This window comes from Eleutherodactylus coqui, chromosome 9, assembly GCF_035609145.1.
Source record: "Eleutherodactylus coqui strain aEleCoq1 chromosome 9, aEleCoq1.hap1, whole genome shotgun sequence".
NCBI lineage: Eukaryota > Metazoa > Chordata > Amphibia > Anura > Eleutherodactylidae > Eleutherodactylus > Eleutherodactylus coqui.
The window spans coordinates 19,333,597-19,355,659 of NC_089845.1; the positions used below are offsets into that span (position 1 = coordinate 19,333,597).

At 46.3% G+C, this 22,063-nt stretch overlaps 1 protein-coding gene across 1 annotated transcript in view; it reads left to right on the forward strand.

Moving 5' to 3' along the window:
* DROSHA (drosha ribonuclease III) overlaps nucleotides 1-21,241 on the forward strand; it is a 263,840-nt gene extending 242,599 nt beyond the window's left edge. The window contains exons 26-32 of the mRNA XM_066579186.1: nucleotides 77-182; nucleotides 10,619-10,760; nucleotides 12,138-12,220; nucleotides 13,620-13,723; nucleotides 16,510-16,602; nucleotides 17,591-17,637; nucleotides 20,836-21,241. Of these exons, the coding sequence (XP_066435283.1) occupies nucleotides 77-182; nucleotides 10,619-10,760; nucleotides 12,138-12,220; nucleotides 13,620-13,723; nucleotides 16,510-16,602; nucleotides 17,591-17,637; nucleotides 20,836-20,954 (694 nt within the window). The 3' untranslated portion in view covers nucleotides 20,955-21,241. The remainder of the gene's footprint in view (nucleotides 1-76; nucleotides 183-10,618; nucleotides 10,761-12,137; nucleotides 12,221-13,619; nucleotides 13,724-16,509; nucleotides 16,603-17,590; nucleotides 17,638-20,835) is intronic.
* The last annotated feature ends 822 nt before the right edge of the window (nucleotides 21,242-22,063 follow it).

The following is a 22,063-nucleotide window of genomic DNA, read 5'->3' on the forward strand; positions in this document are numbered from 1 at the left end:
GACTCATTACTTAATGTGCGGCTCGCTGAGTGATTATTGATCGCCACATATCAATGTTTGTTTCTTCTCTCTCCAGAGGCCACAACCAGAGGATGGAATTCCTGGGTGACTCTATAATGCAGCTAGTAGCCTCCGAATATTTATTCATCCATTTCCCTGGTCATCACGAGGGCCACTTAACGGTGAGAACGACATAAATCACGCTCCGAGAAGGCAGGCATCACGGGCGGAGTTGGGCATTTAGTGAATTATTCTGCCATTGATGAATGGCTCGCTAGCCCGTCACTGCGGCTCCTTGCGGGAGATTTGTGGGGCTTTAAGAACTATGTTGCAATGTCACGGCACGGTGATTTATGAGCTTGAAGCCTCATGCGGTCTTTGTTTCTTCAGTTTGACGAATCAATAATGTAATCAGTGATAAGCTTTGTGGCAATGGCACTTGTTTCAGAGATAGGAGCATTAAGGCTCTTTGTGCAGCTGATTTATACCGGGGTAGCGGCCTGTTTGCATGCTGCTAGCTTAATTAAAGTTACTGATTGTAACCGTCAAAAGTAATAAAGGCTTCTCGTTTTGTTTTCATCAAGATCCGGAGGCATGGTGCGCTACCTTTTTCTATGTGGGCACTATTTATGACATTGTCCTGGGGGTTTTTTGAATGCCACTTTTAATCCATCCTCAATATACTTCTGATTATAATATCGGGCTATTCCTTGGTTTCACTGCCACACTCCTTGAGAAACCACAAGTCATATTGTGATCAGGCTCTGATTAAAAAGCCTTGATATTTCCGCTGTGATACCTATTTTTTGCAAAAAGTCAAGTGTGTGTATTTAATGGGTACCTGTCAGCAAGTTCAGGCTGCCCAAACCAGAGCCCGGACAGGTAGGCTCCCATGTATGTGTTGTTCTGCATAGTCAGACACAAACACCATTTCTGTTGTTTGACTCTGAACTGAACTCCGAGTCACAGAGGAGGGCAGTGCCCGCATCTCTCCACCCACAGCATGCAGACTGCTGGCTTATCCCCTGCTTGAGTATATGGAGTAAGCTCTGCATAATGCGGGTGGGGAGAAGCAGCCCTCCTCGGTGTAACTGTCGATGACGCTCGCACGCGCGCCATTTATCATGGGATAGTTGTACTAATCTTCCCAGGAGTGTACTCAACAACAAGTTTCATGGCGATCGGATGAATGGTGTAGTAGCGCATAAAGGACAAACAGACAGACACACAGACACGCATACATTCAATTGTATATATATAGATTTGTGTGTCTGTCACCGTGTAAGTCTTGCGCGATTTTCACAGCCGCGTGACAGCGGCCTAAGGCTAACAGGAGTGCTGAACAAGCCTTTAGTAAAACCTCTGTGTCCCCAACAGACGTAGTAAACGGAGAATGTTAGAAATTCTGATAAAATAGCTAAAATTAATTCTTGAATTCCTAGTGCAAATGACTTAATGCGGTAATAAATAAGTTGTGCAGCTGTTAATGAGGCGTAGCTAATGGTAATAGCACATGCGATATTGACTAATTTCTCTCTGCATTGGTAATCATAGGAGGGAGAACAGAAGCTGACCGTGGTCCTGCGCCACCAGAGGAGGAGAAATGTTTGAAGCAAATTGTTATTATTTGTAACTGTATCCTAGTGTCACCCGGGGGGCAGACGTCCGTCTCGGATGGCCTAATTATAGGCGAACTCCTGAAACACCGGATTGTGTTACACAGCAGAGACTTTATCAGAAGGAGCTGTTAGAATTAGAGATTCCCAACATGAGCCATTCCAAAGCATCAGTCGACACAAATGATAGAGGCGGGCGCCACGGAAATGCCAGGAAGCAGGCAGAAGCTCGCCGCACTCGTTGGTCTTCTAACCGCTCCTCTAAGTTTCACTGAAATGCGCCGCTGTCCTCGGCACGCTCCACAACTTAGTTTTAGGGTTTCATATGCAGCAGTTATAGGAAACAGCTCTTCCGACTGGCTTTATGCATAAAACCCTATGTGAGTGACACAAGGTCTTACCAGTGTGGAGCCGGCAGTGATCCAGCTTATCGCCATGTATGGCAGCAGTATTGGTGGCCTATCACCACGTATGCGCATGATAGTGTATCTCACGCTGTTATATGCAGTCTTCCTGTTTATTTTTTAGTTATTTTTTTAATTTTCCGCACTATCACTATGGCACAGCTCATACGCAATGTCAAACTACTGACGACGACCTGTCCGTCTGTGATTGAGGGAGTGGGTTTGTGAGTGACTGACATGCTCAGCCCCTGATCACACGAAGGTGACGTCATCAAAGGTCCTTCATCCGCAGTGAGGGAGTTGCATGCTCCACCCCTGATCACATCACATGACAGTGACATCATCACAGTTCCTGTACGCATGCGGCTGCTGTCCAGCTAGGTATTCATTAGTATTCCATAGCAACTGACTCTACAGGGGGTTTGTAGTCCACCTGTAATCTGCACAAGGATGCAGGACCTTTAATTACGTCACCGTCATGTGACCGGGGCAGAGCATGTAAGTGATTCACTTGGGATGAGCATCACCGTCATATGATCAGGGGTGGAGCATGAAAGTCATTCACTCGGGATAAGCGTCACAGTCATGTAACCAGGAGTGGAGAACATCGTCACAGATCCTTCATCTCCACTGCTGTGCCACTGATCCCTGTTGTACGGGATGAACAATGCATGTAGCAGAGCTGTGTGTGTGACGTGCATGTAGCAGAGCTGTGTGGTGCAGTGCGCTACCTGAAACACTGGTACTATAGCTTCCTAATAATTACTAGTAGTTGTTTATGGGCAGCGTTGATTACCCGCCTATAATGAACAATCGTCTGCCTTGCGCAGAATACGCGGCAAAATAGAACATGTTGCCTTTTTTTTTTGCGCTCACATACATGCATTTGTGAGCGAAGCAGCGTAAGGCAACGTATTTGATTGCCTGTGAATTACCACGTATCACACGCCCTTACATCGAGCGCATAATTCGTGGTAAACGCGCTTGTGCGAGTCCAGCCTTACTACCTGGCTGCACGATGTATACTGCTAGTAATTGGTGATCATGGCATTTCTGAATTGTTCCATTTGTGTTATCGACGTGCAAACATTGTAAACTGTCCAAACAGCTGCACATCCAGTGGAGCAGTCATATACGGTATACGTATGTCTAGTGCAATTACATGCCTATGCAATCTCCTGATCACTGGTACACTATACTGCAGTTGTCCTGTACTGCAGTGTATTGTGCCTGTCTACGCAATGTTAACAGGCGTCCTTTTAGGCCCTTCTTCTGTATTTGATCTATGATGGCAGACCTTAAGGCTGGGGTCACACAGGCCAAAATTCACGCGGAAATCTTGCAGAATGACCGCACAGAAATACGGCAGGAGAAATGGCCTTTCGCTGTGGATTTTGAAGCGGCTTCATTCCGCTGCAGCCATCTCACCCCATAAAGAGGAGACCAGCCGCCCGGAAACGGGGAAAGAGTTGACATGCTGCAGCTTTGAATTCTGCGCGGCACGTGAATTTCAGCACGGCTTGGCCACAACGGATTTGCCGCAGTTTTTTGCAAATCTCGTCCACTTTGCTGCTTCAGCCCAGAATAAAATGCCGCGGGCAGAAAGTCTGCACGGAAATTCCACAGCAATTACGCACCGTGTGACCCCAGCCTAAGAGTATTCATTAGGTTGCCGGCTGCCATGAAAACTCATTGACAGCTTGTAATGGTGCTATGGGGCACCAGTTGTTACAGAGGAAGCCGCCTCCTTTGGTCTAACTTCTTCAATGCTGCAGGCATTATTGACTATGACATCTAAGGGGTTCGATTACTGGGATCCGTGTTCTCTCCGATTGCAGCAGCATAGTAACTGTAACATTCGCTGCTGCTGCTGCACTCTGGTACTCCAGAGGATCCCCACTCTGCGGAACACAGCGTTTCTTTATGCCGGACAGAACAGGGATTGTTGTCAGAGATCTTTGTTTTCACTGACTTAGGCCCCCTGCACACAGGCGGAAATTCCGCGGCGGGATTTCCTCTAGAATTTCCATCCGTGCCCCCTGCATAGGATTGCATTACAAAACGCAATCCTATGCAGACGGCTGCGAATTGTTTTCCGCATATATTTTCGCAGAGGCCCGCACAAAAATGTCAGTGGTGACAGGCCGGCTCGACTCTGCACATGCGCCATCTGGCCGGGAGCCATCGCATAGCAGGAAACCGAAGACGCCCGGAACGGGTGAGCTGCCGGTCTTTGCAGCAGCACGGGTCTACATCCCGCTGCGAGAATCCGACCCGGCCGTCTGCAGGTGGCCTATCAAACTACCAAAGACCACTTGTCTGTTAGTATGTGAGTGAGTGATTCTCGTGCTCTGCCCCTGGTGACGTTAGTCTAATGAGCTGTGCGTGTAATGTGTAAAGTCAGCATGGATGTATGTCATGTAGCAGAGCTATGTTTGTGACTGCACTGTGGCACAGCTGTGTCTGTCACACGCATCTCATGTAGTAGAGCTGTGACACGCATGTCATGTAGCAGAGCTCTGTCTATCACGCGCATATATTGTAGTAGAGCTGTGTTTGTACCATGCACATGTCATGTACCAAAGTTGTGTCTGTGATCTGCATGTGATGTAGCACAGCTCTGTCTGTTACGCACATATAATGTAGTAGAGCTGTGTTTGTACCATGCACATGTCATGTCCCAAAGCTGTGTTTGTGACACACCTGTCATGTAGCAGAGCTATTTCTGTGTCGCGCATGCAATGTAGCAGAGCTATGTCTATCAGGCGCATGGCATGTAGCAAAGCTGTGTGTGTCTGTGATACGCCCATGTACCACAGCTGTGTGTGTGATTGGGGGAGGGGGGGGGGCTTAGTACTATTTTGCACAAAAAAAAGGCATATACAGGGTGACAGGCCACATGGTACATGTAATGCATCATGCAGGCTTACAACTTATCAATGACGCCATATTTAAATCCAGCGGGCTGCCATGCACCCCGAAGATGAACCACGCTGGCAACCTGGGCTCCCCCAGCATTCAAAGCCATCCTGCATGTTATTGATAATTAGTATGCGTTCATATTTTGGCCAAAATGCACAAGTCCACAACCCGACGCCGAGGGGCTCTACACTAATATAAATCAAAATCACAAAAAAGGGAAATATAAGCAGACTAAAAATAACCCATAAAGCAGCCCTATACTTACTGATATACGAAGGGCTCCTTCACAGCGGCGACCGCGATATCACCGCGAGAAAATCACGCAACTTCTTTCCTACGAGTCTTACGCATTAGCGCTGCTTCTCCTCACTAAAGCCTTGCTGCCGCTCACAATTTTCTTGCACATTTGTAATTGTGATTACGCCGCAGTTTCTTTTTTTTTTTACTCCACATCGCAGGAGTGAAAACAGCGCAAATGTGAAGGAAACCACTGAAAATCATTGGTATCATAATTCAGCGTTTTTACTCACTCTCGCATTGGGCGAAAATAGCGCGATTTTCTCACCAGTGTGAAGGTGCCCTTATACAAGAGGGCAGGCAAAAACACCACATCGCTCAACGTGGAGGAGCCACCGCCGGGCAACCACTCACACACCTCCTTATATAGAGGGGAGATGCTCATTAGTGTATATATGTATCCTTTATTGTTAGGGCATTAAGTGAAAAAAGAGGTGTGATCTCCCCAATATAATCCGGTACATGCCGCAGCCAACACTGGCTGTAGCACGGAAACAGAATATATAATGGTGTACGCACCGCGGCGCTAGAAGTGTATGGAGACTTATATGCAGACAATAGGAGAAGTACGCAAATTAGCTCATGGTGTCTCAAGCGCCTCCTCCCCCCATCTGACCAATCAGGACCCTGCTCTGTACTAATAAGTCACCCTTCCTCTTAGAGGAGCCTCTGATTTGATATACGGGAACCTGCATAGCTTTGGATTCAGGCAGGAGCCCACCGTCACATCAGTATCAGCCCACTCGGTAACCCTATTTGAAGCTCATCTATGCGATAAAACAAAATGACTTTGTACTTGAAAAGTGTCATTTTTTTTACTAGCTTTTATACTCTAAAAGCCCAATAATTTGAAAACCATAAAAAGGCACATGCTACGTGTAAAATAAAGCATTACTCTACAGTCTAAACGGTAATAAAGCCATTTAACCAGCATGAAGAGAAAAAATAAATCCACTATTAATGGCCGCGGGTTAGTCCCAGCCAAAGGGGAAATTTAGCTGTTTTTTAGCAACTTGTTTTTGTTTTTGCATGACCTCAAATATGTTTCTGGTTTTGTAGCGGATTAATGGAAATCCCACTTACTGGAATTGGTCATTTCAGTAGGCAACAATCGTTAAATTAGAATTTGCTTTTATCCTAATCCGAAGAGTCACAGAGACCCTGAATGTAATGTAACTCAGACAAACACAATAGTAATCGGGCCGAGGAGATGATATGAGATGCCCCGGATACCTTCAGACTGGAAATGTTTGCTACACAAAGGCAATGTGCTGGAGGATCGCTGGTGCGGCTTGTGATCGTACTGTTGGCCAACGCTCTTGTTTGCTGCGAGCCGCTTCGCTCGGACTGTGAGGCCGTCAGATTTCTGTTTTTTTCATTAAAACCTATGCGGATCGCAGGATTATATTGCTGTTGTCATCCACAAGGTCTGCATTTTAGGATTAACCAACAGGACTGATGAAATAAACCTCCTTTTTCTGATTTGCTCCCAGGCTGCGGCCTTGTGATGTGCGGTGAATTTATGTATGTTATCTGCATACAGCGGAGGGGAGTGAGAGGTTCCTGTCTGCCGGACGGGGCTTTCTGAAGGTTTAATAAAAGTATTTAAAACCCAATGATTTTATGTACAATGTGGTGTTTTCCCAGCATTCACTAACCCAGGGACCATAAAACCTTCACTCCCTTACTTGGACTATTCTGTTAGGTGCAAATTAATCGCATCGTGTCTGTGCCTTGTCATAAGTACGTGTGTATAAATATGCATACATCTTCGGATCCATTTCATTTTAGCCTGACGAAGAGCCCGAGGGGTTCGCAAGCTCAATATAACACCATGTATTTTTGTTAGTCGTTAAAAGGTATCAGATCTACAAGATGACTTGGTTTCTCTTACTGGGAACAATCACATTTTCGGATGTCCCTCAGCATGGAGAGTCACATTAGCTGAATTGTTTCTGCTTCGGTCACTGTAGGAGTTTGGATTAGGCAGTCTGGACGTTTTTTGGATATTTTTTCTTCTAGTTTTTGCATTTTATACAATATTTTGTAATCCGACTTTACAAAGTGGGATTATTGTTTCTGATTGGTTGTTGAGATTCTATCATTTGTAATACACTTACTGTGAGGAGTCGGAGTGAAGCTTTTTTTCACATATTGTATAGATAAAGAAAATGACTTATGAGCCTCTTAAAGGGGTTGTCCGGCCAGAAACATTACATCTCATTACTTCTGTTTGCCCATTTCCATGCACTTTGTAATATACATTGTGCATGGAAAATGATGCAAACAGAAGTTATTGACTTACCTTTAGGGGTGCCCCCCCCCCCCCCGTGTTGCTCCTCCGTCGTCCATGGTTACGACAAGTCTTCTGTTCTTCTTGTCGGGCCGGCTCCAGGTCTTGACTGGACGTTGGGGACGCGTTTCTTGCTTCCTGCTTGTTCTCTCTACTGCACATGTGCAGTAGAGCTTCAGTGACTGGGAAGCTCTGGTCTGCCTGCAGGGGACGCGCTGCTGCTGGATGTTCTTGGTAAGGTAAGAACCTGAAGGGGGGGGGGGGGATGGGGGGTGCTGGTGGGGGCCGGGCTGTCAGATGCAGCGGGGGGGGGGGGGGGGAGGAGTGCTAGTAGTGCCCGGCGGCCGGGCTGTCAGATGCCGAGTGGGGGGGGTCATTGTGGGGGGGTGCATTGTGTGTGGGCACTGTGAAGGGGGGGGGCTGTGGGGGGGTACTGGAGGGGGGTGGGCGTGTGTGTGTGTGTGTGTGTGTGTGTGTGTGTGTGTGTGTGTGTGTGTGTGTAGGGCATGCTTGGTGCTACTTTCACTTTCAATAGCAGACCATCGTCTGCTATTGAAAGTGTTGCTAGAGATCACGATCTGCTCCTACTGCTGTGACAGCTGTAGCAGGAGATTTCTTCATCTCCCCAGCATGTCCCCTCATCACTGTTGTCCCAGTGTCCAGTGATGAGAGGACATGCCGGGGAGATGAAGGAAACTCTTGCTACAGCTGTCACAGCAGTAAAAGCAGATCGCACTGCCCTTCCCTGCTCTCTCATTACTTTGAATGGGTCCGGCCGGCTCCATTCAAAGCAGTAAAGCGTGCATGACGCCGATCCTCCAGTCATGTGACCGGTGTCATCGGGAGCGCGCACTGAGGAGAGAAAGGCAGCAGTGCATCATGGGAACTACCCAGCGGCGCCATCTTTGAAAAATCCTTCAGACAAGCTTTATGAAGGGAAGGAAAGGAATAAAAAGGTGAGCAAAATATAGTTTTTTTATGGGTAAAGCTGTTGTGTGTGATGCTTCTCCTCTACAGGGCATTCATGGGGGGGGAAAAAAAATCAGTTTCGGCGGCGGACAACCCCTTTTAATTCCTTACATATGTTGATGTATTCTAAATGCGCTCCTTATACAATGTCCCTGTCTTAAGGTATATCATGCAGATGATGTGTCTGGTATTGCAGGTAAGTGAACGAGACTGAGCTGCAATACCCCACACAACCTATGGGCAGGTATGATGCTTTTTGTGGAAGAAAGCAGACCTCTTTTTCTTGACAACCTCTTTAACCACCTAACCGCTTCCAAAACTATTCTTGAAGAGGTTTTCCAGCACTAGTAAACAGATGATGACCAATCCTCAGGGTAGGTCATCAAGAGATGATCAATGAGGGTCCATGTGAATAATGAATGATATTTAATGCAGTAGTGTTGTGTGTATAATATTTGTGCGATAGCAAGACGTACATATACAAAAGACATGTATTGTAGTCTTACTAGTGGGGTTTCAGATGCTGAGTATGCAGCTTTGTCACAATTAACCTTTGTAATGAGAAGCATTTGAATTGTTTACCTTGTAGGGGTTATTAAATTATATAAACTCTTACATTGTAACAATAAGGTCTCATGTCCACGGGCTGATCGGATTCGGCATGCGGGAGCCCACAGCAAAATTCATCCCATGGCAGAGGACACTGCGTGACCTCTACTTACCCGTCCGGGTCTTCTGTAGGTCTTCTCTCCTCTTTACTGTGGAGGTGTACAGAAGTGCTGGTCGCAGTGGAGTTTGGTTTTATTTTTTTAAACTCCTGCTTTCCCACGGAATTTGCGGCTTGCAGACAGGCGGCGAATCGCACTGCTTACATTGACTTCAATGGAGGTCGTATGTGCGGGATTCGCAGTGAAATGGAGCATGCTGTGATCTTTTTTCCAGACCATAAGGTCCGCTAATCCGCACGCTTCATTTCACTTGCGGACGCCTATGGGTGACCTAATTTGTAGATTTTCCGCAAATCGGATCCGCCAGTGGACATTGGGCCTAAAACAGAAGAGTTTGGAAACATCACTTCAGTGTTTCTCATTATTCTCTTCTCCAATGCATCGAATAATAATTAGGCTACAATGTCCCTTGAGTATAACCTAAATTAAGGGATTACTTTAACAGTCCACCAGTCTGGGTCCCTTTTGCCTTCCTCTGGATCAACAAGGGGGAAGAGGACAGACAGACAGGCTGAACTAGATGGACATTGTCTTCATTCAGCCTAGCATACTATGTTACTGATGCTCAAAGGAGTGCCTTGACTAGTAGTGCCCATGCCATACTAACCAACCCCACTTACGCTAGGATGCTCCGTAGTGAAGCTCTACATTCTGGGTGTCCGGCTTCCTCTAGCATTTGTCTTTTATTGTACCTGAATGTACAGATTCATCTTCTTTGACATATTTTGCTACAAATCCAAGTGTCAGTATATACAGAATTGTGCACTTTATGTCCCTCTTCTGTGGCTGTGATTTGGATGAGATCCTTCAGACGCCTTCACATCACACACATATAAGGTACACGTGATGAACAAGTTAGGCACATTGGAGGTCTAGAAGAAATCTTATCCTGAACTATAATTACCGAATCCTGTCAAACATGACTGACACCGTCAAGATCTGAGAGAGAAAGTTCTTATTACTCACAATGAGCATTTATCTTTCATGTAACATTGGGTGCCCTAATCTGTCTAAAATACCTTCAGAGTGACAGTTTGAGGAGAACAGATTTAATAAAGGAATGGCTTTAGAAATAATGAGCGATCGGCGCTGGAGGAGACGCTCTCAACAAAATGATCAGTCAGTCAGCAATGCAGAATTTAAGCCGGAAAGTGTTCATAAATTAGGGGAAATGCTAATACCTTAAAATCCCATGATAGGCTTGTTAGTGCCATTGTTGTGTTTTGGCTGGGACTAGGGAATACGCTTGAGTTATGAAGACGCATACTTACTCTAAAGAACACTAAAAGCTGATCTTAAGTGGTCTCATTTTTTACGATGTCAGAATTTTGGATTCCGTTGCCGTATTTTTATGTCCCCTCATTATCTAATTCGCTGTGTACTTTGCAGCTGCTGCGCAGTTCACTGGTGAACAACCGGACGCAGGCCAAGGTAGCAGAAGAGCTGGGTATGCAGGAGTTTGCCATCGCCAATGATAAGACCAAGAGACCGGTGGCCCTCAGGACCAAAACCTTGGCTGACCTGCTCGAATGTACGTAAATATAATATACTGCTAATATAGAACCTGACATGTAACATACGGAGGTCAGTAGCTCTTCGGACGGATCTCACGGGGCCACACTGCTGGTGCGAGGGGTGCAGAATCTTCAATGTCTACATCTGTGCACGATCCTGGGAGGAATCCGAATGTCCTACTGTCTATAACGGCCATTCTGAGTACTACAGACGATGGCGGCCCACCACCAATCAGATACTGACGGCCTGTCCTGACGTTGGGCTATCAGTTTTTGGATACCCCCTTGCAAAGTTTTCTGCAAGTTATGATAATGACTACAAGTGTTGTTAATAGATTGTAGTCTTGTTTTCACTCTTTACATTGTATCTGTATGTAGTAACAATAGTCGTCCGTCTGTAAAGCTGACAGGAGGCCGATAAAACATCATTTGTCAGATTTACAACAAATTACATCCCAGCAATAAGCCTAATGTATCTTGTGCCATGACGCAGCTAGTGTAGAGAGCGGCTGCTTGTAATTACCCCTGTCGTACCAGAGATGGCTCTGGTTAGATCACCGCCGGCTCGGACGTCTGCTTCCTTGATGTCACCGGATTGGAGCCTGCAGAAGTCCTGGAGGTGCCCTGTCCACGGTCCTAATCTAATCGGCCACATGCCTTCCCGGACGGGGGACATTAGAGCACATGCTTTATTAATGTCTCCTCAAGCCCAGCGCATTCCATCAAATGATTGCAGGACGGGCCTTGTGATGCATCTTTAATGTTTTATTATTTCCTCGCAGCTAATTGTTTTATAGATTATAGTCTCTGGCCGATATTTGGGGATATTGCAGATTTATTGTAATCTTATGTAGCGGTGCAGAATGATCTCCGGCTACTGTGTGTTGGGGCAGCGGCGCGGTGACGTACATTGGAGGCGAATGCAGCTGGATGTGTATTAAGAACCATATGCTAATGTCTCATGTGGGTTCCTCTAGGTACATTAAGGTATAAAGCCTGTGTTCTTCCATGTAAATAATACCAGAAAAACCAATGTTTGCTCATGTAGCAGAGTGTTCTGCTGTCACCATGTGAAGTGGAAGCAAATGGTATGAAGAGAATTAGACCGTGCTGTGTAATGAGCAGCTACACGGGTCCGACCAGTAGTGCATTGGCGACTCGGGCATAAATATTTAATGCTACAATCCATTTCTTTGTCAGAATAGTATAAGTGGTTCCATTCTCCTATTCATCAGCTCTGCTCCGTCCTCCTTGCCGCATGGCATCTATAAGCACTCAGTGCCCCAACTACTTAATTCCACCCTGCTAGAATGTGTCCAGCGCTGCTTTGTTTTATTAGTGTTCCTCTTGCTGCCATCTGAGTGTTGGTATTAACCTCTGTGTTCTACCTGTAGCTTTTATTGCTGCACTTTATATCGACAAGGACTTGGAATACGTTCACACGTTTATGAATGTCTGCTTCTTCCCCAGACTGAAGGTAAATGACATTTAGTAACAACTACTTACTGTCGTCCGCTGTTAAAGGGGCCGTCCACACCGGCAGTTACATCTACATTTACAAGAAACATATATGAAAACATGGGGAAAAAGCCTAAAAACGCAGGAGTTTTAAGCATATTTTTAAAATCATATGTACTATATGTGTTTTTTTTTAATCTGTTTTTCATAAGAAAAGCATATACGTTTTCCACTGTAAACTTTTTTTTTTTCTCTATAAAAAAGTTTTGTAGTTCAGCCCCCCCCCCCCCCCCACACCCCCGATCACAAAAAAAGTACATGTTAAGTATACGGCCAGACATTTCCGTACGTCCTTTATTGAGTGCAATGTTTATAAAAGAAACCCATATATATTATATAATATATATTCACACAGACACTATACGGGCAAAAGTATTTGGACACTGCAGAGAATCAGCAAATATGCAAATACTGAGTTTGCCGCACGGTATGCTGGGAAGGCCATGGGGAAAATAAAAAGCTGCTCATTTTTGTAATAACTATCGATTCATCCGATCGAGCACTTGTGAGACGGACTGGGGCAACCGGTACGACACCGCCACCCACGCCCATCCTCACAACAATCTCTTCTCACAGCCTTGCAGGGGGGAATGGCGGCTATTCCTGCGCGGACTTACAGAGCTTGTGGAGAGTACGCCTGGACGTGTCGCCGCTGCAATACACGCAGAAGGACACGTTACTACATAGAGGAATGGAGCACTTTTTCTGAAAAACATGCAGCGTCCAAATACTTTTGTCAGTGTGTGTATGTATATATAATATGCATGTGACTACACTTAAAGCATTGTAGCCTATGGATCTGTGAAATGCTACGTTTGCATCTATCTTTTGGACCAAGAATTGTGTGCGTTTCAGGATGAACATGTGTCAGTGTGGTCGGCCCCTAAATACAAAATAGTCATTTGTTGTTTCTGACCGTTATGAAAGGGTTAAATCACTTCCGTGGTAGCAGAATATGGGATTTATGCTTTAGTCAAGTTCAATGCAGATTGATTGGCAAGGCAAAAAGATAACCTTCTTCAAAAACCCTCCGGGGGGCAATAAGTATCTAGGAAATCAGTTTTCAGAAGAGCCGGCCAGCTCAGGGGGCAGCGCCGAGTGAGTCAGGCACTTGTGCAGCAGACACATGGAGCGGTCAGCCATGGCAGCCGGGAACAGTATGACAGAGCACATTAATCACAACTTGTTTGGCTGGGAGTTGTGGTGTCCGGCCGTGATGGATGCTAGCTGAGCTCCGGCAGGACCTAATAGCAGAAGGTCTCTGTTCCCATAGATCTGACCAGGAGGCTCTTCTATGGTCTGAGACGATCAAGCACTGTTTAGAGCTGACCCTTTCTTCCATTCTCTTTGGTCTATAGGAGTTCATTTTAAATCAAGACTGGAATGATCCGAAGTCGCAGCTTCAGCAGTGTTGTCTGACTCTGAGAACGGAAGGCAAAGAGCCGGACATCCCCCTGTACAAGTGAGTGCTGAAGAATCCTTTATTGGGCCTCCAGTGACCTTAAGGTGCTCTTAGACAAAACAATTATCATTCACTTGAACCAAAGTGGCCGATAATCGTCCTGCCTAAACCTGAGCCAGCGACTTAATAACGAATGACAATAGTGCGCTTCTGGCTCGTCGCAGGCAGAGAATCGTTGTTGGCGCCTAGGCTGCTCGTTCGGTTTAATCACCACCCGTTTACTGCTTCACATTCACTTATGTGAGACCCTAAACGATACTGAACGATTCTCATCGAAGGAGTCCACAATGAATCTGCCTGCCTACACGGGCCGCATGAGAGCGGACGAGCCTGCGGCGACCTCACTGGCCCAACGAGGATCACGGAGTGTGAAAGGAGATTCTGTTTGCTCTAGAAGGATTTCCACCATTTTATTAACTTCCCAATATTATTTGGTCTCTCTTAGGGCTCATGCCCACGGCTGTGATGGGCTCCGCAAGTGGAATCCATCACGGCGCACCCCCAAAGACCCCATACTCACCTCCCGGATCCCCTGTTAGAGTCCCGCATGACGCGCCAGTAGTGTCATTTGACGCGATGGGCGGGGAAGCATATTCACACGATACTTCCGCTGTGCTACAGCAGAAGTATAGGGTGACGGCCGGCTTCCATTGACTACAATGGAAGCCGGCCACGCGTTTTCCCGCGGCAAATAGGACATGGGGCGAGTTATTTAACGCTGTGGAATTCCGCAGCGTGAACATTGAGCTATTAGGTCCGATACAACCTAACAGCCGCGGTGTTACGCAGCAGATTTCCATCACGCTTCACGCAGCGGAAATCCGTCCGTGGGCATTTGTTAGTTTGCCTAATAGTTGTTACTCATCTGTGATGTCTTTAATGTCGGTTTTTAACCTACAAAGTGTTTTTCCTCAGTGTAACGGTAGAAAAAAAGCAATTGGTGAACAGTCATAAAGATGGCGTTATATGGGACAACTATCTATGAATAGTCGCTAATTCGTGCAGATGACTGTCTGTGTTCATTGTTTACTCGGTGTTCAATTTCTGATCACTGCATTAATCATTGGGCCAAAATATTGTCTGTCAGCTCGTTAGAGGGCAGGAGATTCTACGGCATGTGAATTTGTAAATTCGAACCCTTCGCCAACACATGCTCATTGGTTGGGGATACCACTGTTCTGTTGAATGCCCAACCAGCGAGAGGCCACAGCAACGTGTATGAAAGCCACATCCAGCCAGAGACCGCGACAGTGAGAGTTCTCTCAAAGACCAGCAGGGACTGTTCAGTCGAGGACCGCTCACACGTATTTGTGCTTTCAGGAGCCGATGAGCGTTAAGTGGGAGGGCAAAATATCTATAATATATAAAGGCAGGAGCCGGCTGTTATTTGTTTTTGAGGCGCACACCTCTCGGCAAGGTAGGCCGCTTGTTGTTGAAAGACCAGGATTACCTGTTTACACCAGACTATAACTAATCAACCAGCGATATGTTTAGGTGCGCTGAACGAAGTAAGTAATGAACAAATTCTCATTCATCGGTTGGCGGCCATGTTTACACGGATCAGCTGACATTTGCTCTATCCAGTGCCTATTCAGGTGATCGTTTCCCCGTGTAAAGCCACACTAAGACACGGTTCTCCTTATCGAGGCATCTAATCCTTGTCATTGTGGTATTTGTTTCCTCGGTTCTGTCAGTCTTCCTGCAGGCCTTGTGGTCAGAGTGAAAGCAGTGCTGTGATTGGTTGTCATCAGCAATATAAACGATTTCTTTTTTTCCGGTTTAAATAAATTCCACTTTTTCTTTTTCTGTTAATGCTTTATGTAAAGACCCCCTCCGCTCCTCAGATTTTTTTGTCTTTGCTACTAATAAATTCCACAAAATGGAATGCATTTTTAGCGTGGTAACATCCCTCCCATGGGGGGCTTCTATCCCGAGGCTCACTTTCTTATCTACTTACAGTACATGCTTTTTTGTTTATATATCAGAGTCTGCATCGCCATATGCCCCACTAAAGGACTAGAAAGTGTGAGCTTGGACCTAGAATGGCCTCACTGTCTCTTACAGATTTCTGTCTTCAAAAGTCTTCTCTATTGTATATCACTAGATGGACGCGAGGAGTCGGCTTTAACTGTTTCCCCATCCATGGATTGGTCTTCCACGTTTTGGGGACCTGGCATATGAACGTTGTTGTAACCACAGCAGCTCCACTAGACTTTACATAGTAGCTGTGACCTCGCCTGACGGGTCACTCCATGTATCAGAATCTAAGTTTATGATTTTACGGCGGTGGTGAGGATGTCACAAATCTAATGACACCAACATCATCCAACGAAGATCATGCAAAGGAGTCATAGTGGGGAGCAAGGAGAAGCCTGTAGGCTCTTATATATTAGATGTGCATCAGCGAAGAATTACTAGTCTATGGACGATGCATATTGGACTAGCATAAAATGATGTGGAGCTTACAAGTAGCCTTCCCTTTTTATCAAACCCATGTCTCCCCTGCCAATAACTATGGCGCTATATCTCACTGCGTTCCTCTGCCCACCTTCTTCCTCACCACACTCCAGAGCACAAATGAAGGAATTCAACTCCACAAAGTTTACATATTGGCCATTTCTGAGTCGTCACGGAGACAACCAGAAACCACAAGTGGATACAAGTAAAGCCGGTGTACTGAGCCGCATACATGTAGTACAAACCGTGAATCTGTGTACGATTCCACCAGATTTAGTAGTCGTCCATCATAATCTGCTCAGTAAGTTTCTTTTTGTTTTTCATTCCAGGACTCTCCAAACAGTCGGCCCTTCTCATGCTCGGACGTACACGGTCGCCGTGTATTTCAAAGGCGAACGCATTGGCTGCGGTAAAGGGCCGAGGTAATTGAAGAGCTTTCTCTTTATGTGTGATTAATGGATAACGCTGGAGTAATCCGCATCGCACATTAATAAAGGATTCTCCTCCTATGTTCCTGTCCGGACCTCCACAATCTCAAAGTCATTTGCTTGGTTACTGACGATGAACACAATAACTTACCACTTGTTTACAATGTCAGCTGTAATTAGCTTAAATCAGCCGTATTTTCAGCTCATTTCATACATATGAGAAAGCCACACAGATTTCGGTAACGACATGACATCTTTGAAGGAAAGGTTGACAGATAATCCATGTTGCATCCCCTTTCTCGGTCTCTGACAGCTCCTATTGTTACCCATCTGTGACTGAATCCTCCTTGAGATTTGTTCTACCTCTCCAGAAGGAATGTTGTTACATTGTTTACTCGGTCTCCTCGCCAGGACCCATTAATAACGCTTCTGTGTGGGGGCCGGGAATGTTTTTTCTTCTTCTTCTCCTCATTTTGTGTGTTGATGATTTTTGTAATGTAGGTTTTCTTGGCTGACTCTCATTAATCAAAAAGGGAGTAAAGAGCGGCTAATCGTGTGCAGCCTGTTTACCAAGGAGAGATTGGCCGCTCCACGCTCCTTCTCGTTCCTGTATTTCATTAGGAGAGTGCCGCTCGCTCCTCGCGCATTGGGACACGTTAAAGCTATTCAAACACAAAACAATTAACAGCATCTCCATGCTGGTGGGCTAAGTTTAGAAATTGTGAAAACAGGAGAAAATCTGTATATTACGAGTAGTCGCAAAGAATCTGATGGTTTGCTAATTCGTCGGAAGCAGAAAGCAATCAGAAGTATCGTTTAAATGGGTGAAGTTTTTTTTTTTTTAAAGACCCTCAAGAAAAATTGTGTATCTCTTTCTCATTTTCTTGTCTTATTGCCGCTTAAAAGGATTTAAAAGCTCAGTAAAAAGCTGATGGTGGTAATTAGGTTAATTGGAGGATTTTTTTTCTTTTACATCTTGCAGTATTCAGCAGGCTGAGATGGGAGCTGCTATGGACGCCTTGGAAAAATGTGAGTTTCCTTTTTTTGACTTTCGGTTTTAAGGAAAGGCTTATGATGCTCACGTAACGGGCTTTAAAGTAAATCTACCTTTCATCATAATGTTGTGTTTTTGGGTCCAGAATTCTGTGATTCTTCAAGGCCACCCATCACATTGAACACACAGGTCATTCTGCCGGCGGCTCGTTAGGGAGTGTTAGGAGACGAGTAGTTTGATAAATCGCTTGGTGGGAAAAGATTTAGTATAACTTGTATTTTATTCATGTATATCCCTGTTCATCTCGGGCTTAGGGGTCCAGTGGGGGTCTGATCAGGGATTGACTGATCTCTGTAGTACTGTGTATACAGAGATAACTGTCAGGCATTGCGAAGGACCACTGGGTGCCTAAAGCCAGAAGGAGCTTAAATGACTGAAAATTATATGGAGTGTTTTCCTAGAAATATCCATATCAGTCTGCTCAGATCCTATTGCCCTATACCAGGGGCGTCAAACTCATTTTCACCAGGGGCCACATCAGCCTTACAGTTGCCTTCAAAGGACCGATTGTCGTTGTAAGACTGCACAGTAATAGTGAACTCCATGGTGTCCCCTGAAGTTATAGTGCTCCCATAGTGGCCCCCCTAGTAATAGTGCTCTCACAATGGACCTCCTAGCAATAGTGCTCCCATAGTGGCCCCCCTAGCAATAGTGCTCCCATAGTGGCCCCCCTAGCAATAGTGCTCCCATAGTGGCCCCCCTAGCAATAGTGCTCCCATAGTGGCCCCCCTAGCAATAGTGCTCCCATAGTGGCCCCCCTAGCAATAGTGCTCCCATAGTGGCCCCCCTAGCAATAGTGCTCCCATAGTGGCCCCCCTAGCAATAGTGCTCCCATAGTGGCCCCCCTAGCAATAGTGCTCCCATAGTGGCCCCCCTAGCAATAGTGCTCCCATAGTGGCCCCCCTAGCAATAGTGCTCCCATAGTGGCCCCCCCTAGCAATAGTGCTCCCATAGTGGCCCCCCTAGCAATAGTGCTCCCATAGTGGCCCCCCTAGCAATAGTGCTCCCATAGTGGCCCCCCTAGCAATAGTGCTCCCATAGTGGCCCCCCCTAGTAATAGTGCTCTCATAGTGGCCTCCCTAGTAATAGTGCTCTCATAGTGGCCTCCCTAGTAATAGTGCTCTCACAGTGGACCTCCTAGTAATATTGCTACCATAGTGGCCCCAGAAGTAATGTTACCCCATAGTAGTCCCAGTACTAATAGTCGTCCCCTCTCCCCCCCCCTCCCCCCCCCCTCCCTTATTGCAGCATCCTTACAGGCATTTCACCCACCCAGCTTGTAGCTCCATTGTGGTGACAACCGGCGCTGCTGAATCTGTGGTCGCTGACCTCTTCCCTTGGCGTTCATGCTGTGTACAGGACGGCGCATGCAAACACTTTGGGGGGAGAGATCAGCGGTCACAGATTCTGCCCTGCCACCGCTGGGCCGCTGCTGAAGATTGGGTGAGTGGAATGCCTGTTAGATTGCTGCACGGCCGTCGGGGCGGTGGCGGGGTTCAGCCTGCGGCCTTGTGTTTTGACGTGTGGGCCTATGCCATACTGCCTGCAGATTTGAGCAAAGATTTCATTCTTTGCAATACAAGGGATAAATCCGCCACAGACGCAGCACTATGTGCGCAGCAAGTACGGCCAGTATGGACACACCTGTTAAGCTGATTCACCTGTGTAGAAGGTATTTCTGCCAACAAAGGCTCTGCAGGGTTTTGGTCCTAACAATGTAGCAGTTTTAGGCCTCTTTCACACGGCTGACAGCGATATCGCCGTTACAAAATCGCGCAGATATCGCAGCCGTATTCCTGCCATTTTGTAGCATCAGTGATGCTTTTTTCTTGTGAAAAATCGTGCCTCGCTTTGCTGCTGCCAGCAATAAAGTTGTATGATGTTATTGTGAGAAGGTTAAGCCCAGCTGAATTCCCTTAAAAAAAAAAAAGGGGAATCCTTACCTAAAAGTCTCAGTCCTGGTCCTCCCGCTGCTCTCCGGAGCTCCCCCATGTGTCCTGCAGTCCTCATTTGCCCACAGAAGTTCACTTCCTGGTTGTGGGATTCAAAAATTTGGCCTCCAAGAAGTGATGGTCCTGATTGGCTGAATAGCACTTGCATCGGTTCATGGAATGCTGCATTGATTGGCTGAGCATCGCTGGATGTACCAATCAGAACCACCGCTTCCCGGAGGCAGGATTTTTGAATCCCGCAACCAGGAAGTGATCTTCAATGGACGAACAAGGACTGCAGGATGCCCAGCGGAGCTCCGGAGAGCAGCGGGAGGACCCGGATCAAGCTTGCTAGGTAAGTATTGCTTTTTTTTTTTCTGGGATGCAGCTAGGACTTATTCTAAGGGTATGGAAACGTATCGCATCTCCCAAAGATGGCTAGTTCACGAGATACGAATAAACAAGAAGGCTCCATAGGGAAAACATGGGCTACCAAACATCAGAGCATGCCGCCATTTTTTTTCCTTGCGTCAGACAAAACATCGCTAATATGAAGGAACCTATAGGAAAGCCTGGGCCTCACATACACTATTTGTAGCGCTGTCGCATCACGAGAAAATCAAGCGATTCTGTCGCCCGTGTGAAAGCGGCCTGAGGTAGATCAAGTAAACCTTCCATGACCAGATGCATATTATAGTATTGTGTCTATGGAGAAATAACGGAGCATCAAGACGGATGCGCTTTAATTGCCGCACTCTTCATGCTGCTCGTTTCTGTTTGCATGGGACTGATTCGTATGGACTGTTGGTCAGGTCCGCTTTCTGAGCTCTGCATTTACCTCCCACTGACGTGGTAGACTTGCTAGCGCTGCTGCATGTTATAGAGACGCAGCTATATTCACCAACAGTTTTTAGATAAGGTGAGAAATGTAATTGTGCGCGCTGCGAGACAAATATTCTCCCTCTAGGACTCTGTGCCACGAACCCACCATTATCCCACCGGGAAACGATCTTCTTAAATATAGAGCGTCTATCACAAGATGTAATACTTGATGATCTAGTTTGTAGATTGCGCTCCATGCCATAGTGTTGGCACTCGGGGTTCTGCCCCCCCCCCCCCCCCCCCCCGCTCTCCTCTGTTGTGGCACTGCAGGCACAGCCTCATCTCTTGGTGTCTTGGTTAGCCGGCAGAGTCCTGTCTAACACACACAGCATCGGTGATGTCATTCTTCTTCTTCCCCAGATAACTTCCCCCAGATGGCTCATCAGAAGCGCTTTATCGAACGGAAGTACAGGCAGGAATTGAAAGAAATGAGGTTGGAGAAGGAGCAACAAGACCACACGGAGGACGTGAGGAAATAAAGCCCGCCATTCTCCCGCGTCTATTGAGGCTCACTGGGGGCAGCCGCACACAATCCTCCTGCCTGTTCGCAGAGTGTTTACAGACGGCTCACGCTGTGGCCACTTAAATGGGAAAACAAATCAGCAACTAGACTATTTTTTTATTTGCTGTTTTTCTTTTTTTTATGTTAACATTTTAGTGACTTTTATTTTTTAACTAATGTATAAATGTGTTTTTACTTCCTATTAATTTTAATTCCAGCGTATGAATTAATAAAGTACAAAAACTCTTCTCCTTGGGAACAATAGGAGTGCTTCTGCCGCAGTCATTGTTGGAGTCGGATTTCTAAAAGCTATTATTCTGAAGGAAGTGGATTATTGAACCTTCTCTATTCATGGCAGAAAAAAACATATGATATTAAATTATTTTCACAATGACACCCAGTAGTCAATAGTATCTGCCATGGATAGCGCTAATCTCTGGTTAACTCTATAGATTGTGTTGTACTGTGTTTATATAAGGAGGGAGCACGCAGATAGGAGGGATGTCCTCTCCTCACTACTCGATTGCATCTCCTATAAAAGCGATGGGCAAACTTTTGAGCGCGGTGTACCAAAATTCGCAAAAAAAACGAGCATAACTCGGGTGCTGTGTCACTTCGAGAAAAAATCCATAAATTCGTGATATTTATAGTTTAAATATCAAAAAATGTATAATTGTAATATATAACTGTATTTAGTAAACCTAAAAACACACATAGCACAGGCCCTCGCCTCTCCCAGCCTCCCCCTCACTTATCTTGGTAATGATGAGCCCCCAGCAGCGGCAGCAGACCCCCCACCCACGTACTCACCCCATTCATGTCCTGGAAGCGCTGGCCTCCGCGCCGCTAGCAGAGATGATCTCCGGCGCACAATGACGTTAGGGTGCTGCCGGACTCCTCCTCCCAGGACGCTCTCACAGAACCAAGTGGTAAGAGACGTCGGGGGAGGAGGATTCCGGCTGCACACTGACATCACAGTGTGCGCCGGGATCAGCGCTGCTACCTGTAGTAGCGCTGGTTAGTGAATACCAGCAGGGAAGCCGCGGCCCCTGCTAGTATTCACTAACGGGGTGAACGGCCGACAGC